This window comes from Corvus kubaryi, unplaced genomic scaffold (genome assembly GCF_017639235.1).
Source record: "Corvus kubaryi isolate FWS band 111438036 unplaced genomic scaffold, C.kubaryi_AGA036_p1.0 74, whole genome shotgun sequence".
NCBI lineage: Eukaryota > Metazoa > Chordata > Aves > Passeriformes > Corvidae > Corvus > Corvus kubaryi.
The window spans coordinates 16,217,313-16,230,384 of record NW_024582061.1 but is presented as its reverse complement, the minus strand read 5'-3'; the positions used below and the strand labels follow the sequence as shown (position 1 = coordinate 16,230,384).

At 44.7% G+C, this 13,072-nt stretch overlaps 1 protein-coding gene across 1 annotated transcript; it reads left to right on the top strand.

The window, feature by feature from the left end:
- Window positions 1-10,315: 10,315 nt before the first annotated feature.
- On the top strand, window positions 10,316-12,791 carry RPS19BP1 (ribosomal protein S19 binding protein 1). Its single transcript, XM_042051248.1, has 4 exons — window positions 10,316-10,404; window positions 10,493-10,633; window positions 10,905-11,002; window positions 12,111-12,791. Exons 1-4 carry the CDS (start codon window positions 10,356-10,358, stop codon window positions 12,243-12,245), a joined length of 423 nt encoding a protein of 140 aa, XP_041907182.1. The 5' UTR covers window positions 10,316-10,355; the 3' UTR covers window positions 12,246-12,791.
- Window positions 12,792-13,072: the final 281 nt, after the last annotated feature.

The window sequence follows — 13,072 nt, the reverse complement described above, 5'->3', positions numbered from 1 at the left end:
AGCATGGCAAGGTGAACCCAGTGGAGAAGTCTCTGGGGCTCTCCACCAATTTGGCCAGCCCCAAAGGCTGCAAGTCCTGGCAGTTCGGATCCAGTTGCTGTCACATCCTCTTTAGCACTGATGCACGTGCAAATGCACACAGGCAGGCTGTGCACAAACACACACAGTCACCTAGAGCCATCCGAACCCCACGCAGTGAACTGGCCGTGAGAAATCAGCTGAGGAGCTCACACACTGCAAGTGCCATGGCACCGTCTCCATCCATGTAAGTACACCCAGGTAGAAGCTTACGTGGATGCTAACACGTATGTGGGGTGCGCCCTTACCCCAACGTAAATCGTGGTGTACCCAGAGAGACAAGAGGCCATCCATCTACATACAGCCAGACCAAAACGCTTCCCTGGGGCTGATGGCTTTCCACATAACCCTCGCTCCCTTGGTTTGGGTTGCCGTTGATTAACTTAAAAATAAAACAAATGAACTCTCCTAAATACCATCGGTGCCACTGAAAAGGTGGTTCATGGGACATTTATTAGTTAGTTACTCTCCCTTAGGACACAGTTTACAGGTTCTGCACAGTAGGGACTTTTCAAAGGTTGGAGACATGATCCTAGGGTCCAGTTTACAAAGTTTTAGGAACAAAGAGTGGAGTAAGGAACATAAGAAAGGAAAGAGATGGTCTTTTGAATTGGAGGAACTCAAGTGCTGGGAGCCAAGATGAAGAGATAAAAGGCCCACCTTGCACTCATGCCCCATATCTTCAGCAAGAGGGGCCCATGACTGGCTTGCTACCTGTCACTTGGCTTCCTTAGCAAGAGAAAAGACCAGCCTCTGGCAAGCCTCCCTCCGCCACTCTGCCCCACCAGCTTTGGGGGCTACCACGGTGCCTTCCAGGGGTCCTCTCCACAGCAGCCCTGTCAGAGAGGCAGCACCATGGCCACTTAGAGTACAAAGGTGTGCTGGGGCCAGGGCCATACATGGGTGATGGCAGATGGGACAGTAAACAGTGATCCAGGGCTGAACACTGATTAGCAAGAGACTTGCTGCCACACCGGTATGTGACCGACAGGAGATGAGCACGACTCAGACCAAAGTCACCCTAACGCCCTGATGACTATCATACAGGATAAGTGCTCAAAGGCAGTGGCATGGATTTGCACCCCAAAGCCCCCATGCATCTTGCAGGTTCTGTTCCCAAAACTTGTCAGGGATGGGTAAAACCTACAGCAACTCCACGTTTGTCCTGCAAACCTCTTTCGAGCCCTCCCCCTGCTTCTGGCAGGGCTTCCTAAAACTCATCACCCGTCTCAACACGCGTCTCTCCTGGCTGCGGTGCTCGTGCAGGTGAAACTCAGCCTCACAGTGACATCTAGTGAGGAGAGCCCTAGTGGCACCATGCACCCGTGCTAGGAATGGCAGCCTGGCTTCGTCTCCCGCTGGCATTTGTTCCCCGGACTTCAGGAGACACAGGCAGAGCAGGAGATGTGGCCCTGGAAAAGGCAGCCTGGCCTGCAGGGGTCTTATGTCGCAGCGTTTTGGTGTTTGGTACCCAGCACCTCCAGGGCTGCCCCTGCACCCCAAGAGAGTGAGAGCCCCCCAAGTACACATCAGTGGATTCTCAGTGCTTTCTGAAAGAGTGTTTTCTACCCTGTGCTGAGGAGAAATGGATGAAAAGGAAGAGGGAGAGGAGAGGAGAGGAGAGGAGAGGAGAGGAGAGGAGAGGAGAACATATAATTTAGAGAGACTCAACTGCTGGGAGTCAAGAATAAATAGTAGAAAGTCAGGTTGTTGAACTGTCACCCTCCCACAGCCTCAGAAATTGCGGATCCTGTTTGGAGAAGCAAAAGCAGTAAAAAGAGACAGCAGTCAAGGAAACAGGGAATAAGACAAGGAAAGACAAAATACAGCTATTAGAGAGATAGAGAGAGAGCAAAGGAAGGAAAGGGGTGAAAAAGGAGAGAAAAAATTACAAAAGCAGAATGCAGGGAGAGGGATCTGGCACTACACTGATGAATGCAGCATGCCAGCCACAGGATAGAATATCTTCCCTTGATCTGGGAAGCCTCACAAGTTATTCTGTGCAGTTATGAGCAATTCTGAAAAAAATCCCAGAAATCAGGAAACCACAGTGTGTATTGCAGCAATAAACATCCAGCCCTTCGAATCTGAAGGGACTGGGGAACAGGAGGGGACATGTTCCACCTTTAGCAACTGAAGCAGGGACATGCATGATGCAGCTTCAGCCATGGGAAGATCGGGCTGTGCCAGCAGAGGACAGAGCAGGCAGGAGCTGCAGCAGCAGCAAGCAATGCTGCCCCAGCTCCCCTGGCTCTGCTCTACACCAAGCAGCACAGACATCCTCTAACAAGGCCTGCCTAAGGCAGCAAAACCCGTGACGGCCTCAGCCCACCTCCCGTCTGTCTCCAAACCCTTAATAATTGATGACAAGCATAACTAGCTAAACTTTGCTGCATTCTGAGCCAGCTCTGGGGCTTGTAAACATTTTAAGTAGCATAGAGGCTGGGAACAAAACACAGATCCTTCCACCTTGTCGTCACTGCTTTGAAAGCAGCCATGCTCAGCAGCCACTGACATTCCTCAATGTCACGTCTATGCAGCATGAGGACACATAAGCTCTCAGCTCTAATGTAACCTCTTCTCTTGTGTATTTCCAAGCTCTTTACATGAGAGATCATTAATTCCACTGTAACTAGGATGAAATACATCCTTCCTGGAAGAAACAGGACTTTATTTGATCAAAGGCCACAATATTTCCAGAAGAGAGAACTACTACTGGGTTTTTTTACAAATCCCTCTAGTTAAAGAATGTTGTACACCAAGCCTTGCCCCAAAATCCTCATTTCAGTTTCTGTCCATTTTCTCTGTATTCAGTGGGGAACTTTTTTGGGGTGAATTTCTCAGATTCTGGCATGGAAGACCTATATTTCTGACTAAAACACAAAAGAAAGCCACAAAGCAGGAAACAAACAAACAATGTAAGGAAGGAATAAAGAGTAAATGGAAAGCCAAAAGTGAAACAAAAGAAGGCCAAGTGTCAACCAGGGAGGTCAGTCTGCAATTTAAAAAGGAAAGATCAATTCTAGAAGCACAAAAGGGAAAAAAAAAAAGTTAGGCTGAAGTCCATAGGCAAGAAAACAAAAAACTAAAGTCAACAGTAACAGTCCAGTGGCTTGAAGCTGATTTTAAAGGAAAACAAAGGTCCTGGTAAACTTGGAGGCTCAGATGCTGATGTAAGTCTCATCAAACCCATCACTAACTAAGTTTCCAAATTAACAAGAGGAGATGCCCCGGAAGAGTCTGTAAAGACTTGCATGAAATAGCTCTAAACTTGTGGAAGTTGTGCTGATCCAGCAGTGCCAGCGACACAAAACCACAAAAATTAACAAGTCGGATCCGCAATAAGCAAGATAGGGCCCTAAATCTCTCAAGTTTCTCAATAGCTCCCACTGTGTACATGTGGCAATAGGTGTTGTTCACAATTTATTCACCTTCCTGCAATGCTTTTCAATCAGCCTGAAAATCTATAAAGCAGACTTGGTACTCCCTCCAAGCCCTGCCTTTGCCCCTTCCTGTGTCTGCCATCTGTTACACCTGTTCTCCAGCATTTAGCAGTTCCTGGTCCATAGCTCCCCTATATTTTGTTCACTAAGGCCCATACCTGCTCCAAAGGATCTTTATCATCTTTTCCTAGGTTCTTAGAGAAAAAGAAAAGCAACTACAGTAGGATAGGTTTTGGTCTTTTAAACTGAGGGAAACAGTGGCAGTGAGGTCTGCCACTTTCTCCCAGAGCCAATGCTGCAGGAATGAAGGAGGCGGGAAGGGCAGGAGGAAGACCCAGAAACCATGTCCATGGCCCACAGAAGGAACAGGGAAAAGTCAATCACTCTGAGCTCTGGGATCCTTCTACTCCTTCATCCTTTTGAGATTTAAGGTTAGTGGTGGGAAACACACAGAAATCATTCCCCTCCAGCTGCAGAGCTGTTTTGCCTGCTCCACTCTAGGAGGTGCGCAAGACCAGCAGATGCTCTTCTGAAGAGAATTTTCCCTTCAGGGAAAAATAGAAAGTATGAGGGCACTGAACTTTCAGGCATTTTTGTGAGTCTGGATGCCAAAACCCATTTTTCTCTCCACAAAAACCTTGTGACACCAACTCTGTATTATATGCAAATTATTACTAGCAAAGTGCTTTCTTCTGGTATTCTAAGCCCTGAAGAAGGACAGGTTTGGGGTTTTTTTCTAAATTTATGTTCTTAAAAATACTTCCTCTATCTACAAAGTGGGCTCTTAGAGCACCAGCAGAGCTACTGATGCTTGTTCTCTTCCCATTTGGAGCAAAAGAAAACAAACATAGAGGAAAAAGATGTTGAGAGTTGCTTAATCCTTGTGCTGCCTTATTTCCTCTGTATAGGATGTCTCATTCAGGGGCAGAGTTCATTTCTTACTACTGCATCTTGTACAGTGGGAAGCTGATTTAATCTTAACCTGCTCCAACATTATCCACAGAACCTGTGCAAGGCAGAGCCAGATTCTTGGTGACCTGGAACAGGTCACTGAAAAGTGAATGGAAGAGGTAGATGTCTGCACGGGATTAAAAAAAAAAAAGAAGAAAAAAAAACAGAATAAAAGACTTTCTGTCAGTCTAAAATAACTAGATACTTATCCATGCAAGTGTATGAATCAAAGCATTGCCCAGTCCTTGTTTAAATTCAGTAGGCTGGAAAGTTAAATTGCTTTTCAAAGGCATGTCACACTGTTAAAGGACAAAGGTTCCTATGCACTTGAGGTATGGGGCAGGCAGTGATCCATGGCTCTTTGCAGGAACAGTGACCACAGCACAAACTGCTTCAAGTTGGCAAACACAGCAAAATATTAATGACAGCAGCATCGGGTATTGCTGTTCAAGAGAAAATACAGAATATGGGAAGTGGTAAAACTGGACAGCTGCCTAAAGCAAAGCACATTCCATAATCCATGTGTGAGGAAACATGAAGAGGTGAAAATCTGCTACAAATCAGCTTGAAAATCAGTCTGATTCATTTTGGAAGAGACAATACAGCTATATGTGTCCATGTGGACCGTACCAAGTGTTCAGACATCAGGATCCCATTTCCCAAAATCATAAAACTGGGTCTTTTTTAAAAAATCCCTAAACTAAATAAATGCTTGTGATTGTTATATTTTATTTCTAATGCTGCCCTTAGCTTCTGTTTTCTCACATCCTTCACAACATTCCTTCAGACTGAGGCTCTTACATAACCCCCTGAATCCAAAAGCTGGAACATAAAGTAAGAGCAAACAGACAGCTATTACGAACTGCCACAGACAGCAGTATGATTAGACATGAATATCAGTTACGTCTTTGCTAGCGTGTAGTACAGAATAATAAGGTGGAACAAGCTAAATCAGATGTCTTCCAAAGCCGAGAATAATAGGGAAAAGAACAGTTGCTCCAAGATGAACCAGGATTCTTATCCACATATTCAAGCAGGAAAAATTACCATTTTTCAATGCCATAAGAAAGCAAGCAGAAAGTGAACTGATAATATTCGCATATGGAAGTTGCTTAAAACTCCAACTGATCTGTAGGCTGGGTTATTAGTACTTGAAAAGCCAGCTACCCACTGAGGCATGAGACTTAAAGAAAGCTATAAAACACAAACATTAGCATCAGAAAGCTTTCGAAGACAGCTTAAATCTCAGAAAGAAAGGCATTCTCAATCTGGAATGCAGCACCTGTGGCTTTTGCCGTCCAAACTCAGATTATTCAGGCTCTAAGACAGTGATTTATTTGGGTGTTACACATTTAAATGAAGACCATTTGGCATTCATTTGGTCCCCAAAGTGCTTCAAAGAGCTAACCGAACTGACTTTTGAGGGATTGCAAAGTGATGAAATTTTAATTTTAGTCATCTTGGATGAAATTTTAATTTGAATAGAGGCCTTAAAACAGTATAATGAAATACTTTTTTTTTTTTTTTTTTTTTACTGATATAGACAAAGTCTTATAACATTAAGTTTTTAATAGTACATACTAGTCTGGAAAAAGCTATTTGTAGGGTCTGCTCAACTGCTTTCAACAGTGACTGAGTAAAAGAAAGGCATAGTTAAATGTATGTATCGTGATGACATGAGGAACCATGGAAGCTCCTGCAAAGAGAAATACAGCATTTAATATGCTGCGCTCAGCATAAAGCAGATTTACCAGAAACAGGTAGTTGACTTAATCTAAGGTCAGCAGAGGATATTTTACAGTTTACGACATGGAGAAGAGATTATGTGATCCAAATGCCTACATTCCACAGCTATAGTAGAAGTAACATGTACTATACAGGCAAAATCCAGTTCACATTAAGAGATGATTGTACATCCCTAACACAAACCAACAAAATTATCTTGTTTAGCCATGTGGGGAAAAGTTGTGAGCATAATTCTCTACTAAGGTCAAAGAGCAAAGGAAGGCTCTGCACCTCTGTCTGCAGGAGTGTGACAGGTGTTGGTTGTACCAGAGCCACCCAGCAGAGAGAGGGCAGATGCCGTAATCACCATGTCTGGTAAGTCCAAGCACAGCTGCAGTCAGAACAGAGTCAGGAGAAACAGCAACAATCGTGCCCTGAGAAAAGCTGCCAGATCCTGTTAAAAGGAGACCAAGAAATGTAATGTATTAATAATAGGTACGTGATTTCACAAAGTGTTAAAAACCCCACAGCCTACGTTAAACCATGGTCTTTGCCAACAGATCTAAACCTGGGGAATGGTCAAACCACAATGTGTGCATCCATTTAACTTCTTGGTGAACTAACCAGTTTCAAGAGCCTGACCAGACTCTGAGGTAGGAGACAATGCAGTTAAAGAAAGTGCCTTGCCTTCTTTCTTCAGCAAAGTGACCCCTGTGTGCTCATTAAATTTTATTCTGCAGGTAATTGCTGACTAAAATCTGTGCCCAGCCTTGCTGGTCGAAGGAGGAGTTGCCTGTATTATGGTTCCTTGCTACTAAAGGTATTTAATAAGAAGGGAGTCAGATTTTCTGAGAGACCTACACAGCTGAGAGCATTATTAATTGGCACAAGAGCAATGGAAATGAGATGGTATTGGTAATGGTTTACTTTTGAGGTAGAAAAGGGGATATGTTTTCCACGAACAGGATAATAAATCAATGCAGCTTCTATCACACTAATTTGTTAAACATCTTTTGCAGTGTTGGTAACAAAGATGTTATTGCATCAGATGCCTGCATAAGGCATTTATGAGGTTTCACCCTTCTGACACAAAGCATGCGTAACAATGTATAGGTGATCCTAATAAATGATACAAACGTTGTGTTTAATCAGTAGAATAAGCTATCTTGAATATACTATGCAATATGAAACCATGAACAACTTACACAGAACCTGTAAGTTGTATTTTAGAGGCTAAAAGAGAGTGTTTGACTGATGAAGTATTTTTGAAAATACCTTCCCCATGGCATTGGCAGCTATCATTTATCTCACTCTGTCCAAGATGAAGATAATCTGGGTATACAAGCAGTAACAACTTTTCTGCTGACTATAACATTCTCTATTGTTTTCTTCAATTTCAGCAATAAGCTGATAAATTCAGTTTCTTCACAAAGCTACAATAACCTCCTTGTAATTTTGTGAGCTTTCACACAACTGGAAGGACAAATCTGGCAGGGAGTGAAAGCTGAGCAGGTTCAATTTTCCACCACCTATGAACAGAAAACAAGAAAATGGAGAAGTGTTACATACCTAGTGACTGTCCCTCCAAATCAATAAAAAATATATAGCTCATTAAAGGGAAAACTAAGAGTGAGAAGTGACATGCTGAACAAGCAGTAAATAGTTAATGTTCCCCAGCTCTGAAGCCAGGAATAGGCACCACACAAGTCCTGTCCAGAAAAATGTATTAGCACCATCAGCAGAAACTGACGCAGGATGCCAGTATCCATCCAGGGCGGGATTCAGAAGAGAAGGAACAATAAAAGACAGGCATTGAGGTGACATCTGCAGGGGCTGGAGAACAATTTCCAGAGAATGACTGTCTTTTAATAAACCGAGGTTTAACTGTTATCAGTCCCTGTTACAGATCATTACTATGAGAAACAATGAGAGCCATTTGTATCCCTTTCTCCCTGCAGGACATGTCTGAGGGAGAATAAACCTCTTTCCTCCTCCGCTGTCAGCTTGTTACTGGCAGCACTGGCTATAATTGAATAAGCTTTATTCAAATGATAGCTAAATTTAGCAGATATTAGCATGACGTCTCTAGAGGGGTGAAAACTGGAGAAGAAAGCTTTAAACAAATAGACTAAAGTAACCCTGAAAAATAGATGCAATTTATGGCAGAGACAACCTCTCTGCCTGATGAGTCTAGCACAGTTAAATCTGGATTTTGGGGCCTTACTGAGACAAAACATGACACCATCCCCTTTCCTCCTGGCCTCCTGTGATGACCCCTGTGATGGCAGGACCCATTGTGTTGTCCACAAAATCAGATTCATTACCCAGTGTGCAACAAGCCAATAATTACACACTTTGAGAGACTTTGATTATTTATTTCAGAGTTGCGTGAGCCCGGGTGCTCAGTGACATTCCACAAACCAAGCACACCCACTGGACTTCCCACACCATCATTTAGAGGCAGAAGTTCAGGGTTTGTAACTTTCCCATTACAGCCCCTGTGTTGTGGTGAGTTAGTAAGAGTAATTACAGAACGCCAGCTAACATCTCTGTAGGTTCAAGCGAAGGGCCTTCACCTGGGCAGGAATCTTTTTGACCTTTAAGCACGACTTTTAGTATTATAGACAACATACACGGACCTTGAGTATTTTGCCAAGTTAGCAGTGTACACATAGTGATGTCTATATAACTTAGGTCAAAGTAACGAAGTGCTTATATAGTTTGGGTTATAAGATATCTATGTAACCTAATATCAGTATAACTTAAATCATGACTTTTTATCAAAAAAACCCTGAAGAATATCAATATAACCTGAAGCATAGCCTTCTATACTTACATAGCCTGAATCACAGCTTTTACTTATGTAGCCTGAATCATAACTTCTATACCTATATAACCTGATGCTTATATAACCTGAATCATCACTTTTGGTACCCAAATAATCTGATATGAATAACTTTTTATACAATGCAATAGCTAGTATATAGTTAACTAGTTGTTTATGTGCAGAATAGAGGAAAAGAAAACAAACAAACAAAAACTTACCAGGTGCATAGTTTTAGAGATAGATAAGTGTAGTACTAATGAGAAATTGGCAAGCCAAAGCCAATTAGCCACAAAACAAAGAATTTAGGCCAGTTAAGACCAGATGGACTGAAGAGCACCATAACTACGCATGCCCCAAAGTTGAAAAGTACAAATGCGAAGAAGACTTTAAAAGCCTTCATCAAAAACCCCCGAAGACCCCCGAACTGGGGAAGTGCATGCGCAGTGCAAAGAATTATCTAATAACCATGGGATCATGCTATGTAAATTAGTTCCTGTGTGTATGTGATGATGCTGTTATGACATAGCAACATTAAAGCAAAATTTACTGTATAAATATACCACCACACTTGACAAAGGCGGGTGAGTTAGGAGGAAAAATCCCCCTCACCACCAGCGCTGCAATAAACAAATACCTGCTCTATAGACATCGGTCTATGGGGATTTATTTCTAGCCTATCTTTCGGGCATCAATAGATACACATCAACATCTTGATTTTATACAACCTTAAAGGTTGTTAGTTCCAGGATATCCTTGAGTAAGGGATACTAACTGCTATCTGATCTACTGACACAGAACATCTGGACTTACTGCCTCCTTAAAGCTTGTTAGTTCCTGGATGTCCTTGACTAAGGGATGCTGGGTGCTGCCTGTTCCACTAATTAAATCTTCATTCTTGTTGATTAGCATTGAAAGTATTCAAAGACCTTGCATCAAAGAACACCCTGACTTCAAATAATCTTGATATTCACATAATCTAGCCCCAACCCCTGCCAAGTCAGGGTCACTTAGAGCAGGTGACACCGGAACATGTCCAGATGATTTTGAATGTCTCCAGAGACAGAGACTCCACGACCTCCCTGGGCAGCCTGCTCTGCCGCCTTAAACGCGGAGAAGTTCTGCCTCGCTTTGAGGCGAACATTCGTATGTTCTAGCTGACGGCCACTGCTCCGTGTCCTGTCGCTGGGCGCCACCGACAGGAGTCTGTCTGTCCGCGCTTACGGAGCCGGCGGTGCCGGCGCAGCCGCCCCTCACAGGCGCTGGGGCGGGGCCGGGCCCGCCGGGCCGCGCGGGGCGCCGTGGGGGCGGCCGGGAGCGGGCGCGGCGCGGTCATGTCGGCAGCGCTGCTGCGCCGCGGCCTGGAGCTGCTGGAGCCGCCGGGTGAGCCCGCGGGGCCGGGGCTGGGCGGGCGGGCGCAGGGTGGCTCCCCGGTACGGCTGCAGTGACTCCGTTCCTCTTCCCGCTGCAGCTCGGGCAAAGGCGCCGCCGGGACTCCAGCGAGGCCGGGCCGGCCCCAGGGCGGCGGGCGCGGCGAGGCGGAGGAAGAGGGCACCGGAGCCCGGCAGGAACAAGGCCACGGTTAAGGGCAGAGTCGTGAAGTCGGCGATAGGTGAGTCCCGACCCCTCCGCAACCCTCGCACCGGGCACCCTTGTGGTGTCCCGCAGCCACGCTGCCGGTCGCTGTATCCATCCCATCCCATTCTCCTGCATGCCCTCTTGGTGTCGCTCACTTTAAACGCAGCCTCATTTGTGGGCGTACCCCTATCCCTGAGCTGTAGCGGTGTCTTTCTCCCGGGGCTTTGCTGATCCTCCTGTGTCTCTCCTTGTGAGCTGCCTGGATGAGCAGGTGATGAGTTTTGTCCCTTTCTTCTTTGCCCCAGAGGAGTACCATAAGAAGAAGCCTGTGAATCACTTGAGAGAAAACCTGCAGTACATGTTGAAGGGACGGGTTGTTGCAGACAAAGCCGTCACAGAACAAGTAAGACTGTAATTTCTGGCGGGGGGGGAGGGTCTGTTTCTACTGAGGAACACAGGTGAATGAATGGGAATCATCCCTGGATCTTCCAAATTTATACCTTGCACAAGAGAGTCAAGATTCTGTCTACAAATGGCCTTGAGGAATTCCTGTGTGCACTGGAAAAACAACTTACTAAACTTTAAACTGTTGTTGATATGTTGCCCCCAATGATGTTCTCTGATACTAGGCAAAAATCACAGAATCATAGAATGGTTTGGGTGGGAAGGGACCTTAAAAGATCATCCAGTTCCAACCACCCTGCCATAGGCAGGGATGCCACACACTACATCATGTTCCTCAAATATCCTGGCAGCTGTTGGCTTTTCTTAATTACCAAAGATATTTTGTAGTTTCAGCTGGCAGAGGAGCCCTGGTTCAGACCTCGTCCTTACTCTGTCGATCAAACTGGCTTTCTCTGTAGCTGGAGGCTGATTAACAAGGAACCAGATGTGCTGCTGGCTCATGTAATAGGAATTACTTAGCCTCTTAAATGGTGTTTCTCATAACTTGAGAATTTCTTGAGTGGTCTTCCCTAAAAGGTAGTCTCATGCCAGGATTTGAAGAGAGGAATAGCTGACAATGCTAGAACCTTGGGCTGTTAATATGAGATACAGGCTGTTAACATACATAAATAAATGAAAGTGGTTTAGGCCAGTGTTTCTCAGGCTGGTGATTGTACCAGGAGGTGACAGTGTATTAGAAAATGCTGAGGGAATTCCACAAACTCGTTGGGTTTTTGGGTTGTGTCATGGGGAGAGGGGGTAAAAAGAAGGCCATAGTTTCAGAAAGTTCTGAATTGAAATCAATGTTTTTATCTCTGTGACAATTATTAGAAAGTAGTTTTCATATTTGACTCCAAATAACAAGTTGGTATCTGCTGTTGTCCCAGTGACCTGCTTTGGTTAACATCAGTGGTTTGCCTCTCACTTTTCTTTGGAGGCACTCTGGAAAATAGCAGGGTTCTTGTAGAACAGCAGGGATGCTGCAGGTGAGCTTGAGAATCCCTGTTTTGTGGTTTGGTCTGGATAACAATGACTGTTGTTTTTTTCCATCTTTGTATTGTCTGAAGGTTCTTGCTCAGAACAGAGGTAGGAAGTCCAAGGATCAGCCTCCAGAGAAGACAGAAAAGAAGAAGCCCGAAGGCACTGTGTTTACCGAGGAAGATTTCCGTAAATTTGAGAGGGAATACTTTGGGATACCATAAACATCCTGACTGGGGTTCTTGCAGCTCCAGCCTTTCTGCAGCTTCTCCAGCCTGGCACGCAGGCCTGGGCATTTCCTCAGTGTGTTTGAGATGGCACATGGGGATGTGCCTCTGCCAGCAAGTACCTCCGTGTCGGACTTGCAGAGCAGCTCTGGTCTGGGCAGAGCTTGTTGCTGGGCAGCTAAAGCCACAGAGGCGCTCTTGGCTCTGAGCTGTGTTGTCCTTATAATTATCTTCCTGCAGCCAGCATGTCTTGCATTCTTGATGTAGAAGGGTGGACTAAGCCAAATAAAAATCTTTTTCCCCTTCCTCAGGATATAAGGCTCCCGCTACCTGTGTTATTTGGCAGGGAGCATTGAAAGTACTGTATCTGAATGGAGAAATGTTTTGGACCAGCATTAGTAAATCTCTGGAAGGGAAGGATGCTTTGAAAGACTGTTAAACTTGAGTAACCCTGCAGTTTGGGTTCTTATTACAGCCCCTGTCAGGTTTGTCAGTCACTGCAAAAACTTTTTATATGTCATTTGATTAAATAATTGTTGCAGACGCTGTCTCTCTTTGCCTTTGTAGTAGTGATTATTATGGCAGGTGATGAAGACGAACCGTGTCACTGCTGTGATCCAAGCATTCCTCTCTTTAGGATGACTCAGTTGTGTGAATGGCCTCTCTGATTCATGTTGACACATATATTTAATCATCTCTCTGACATGCTTAGGCCTTCAAAGAGTGCAGGTTGGAATGGAGATGACTCCTCCATTTTGGCTACTCACAGTCTTCCCTCTCTGCAAGGAAGAGCTCTCACATGGAGAAAGTTGTTCTTTGGATGT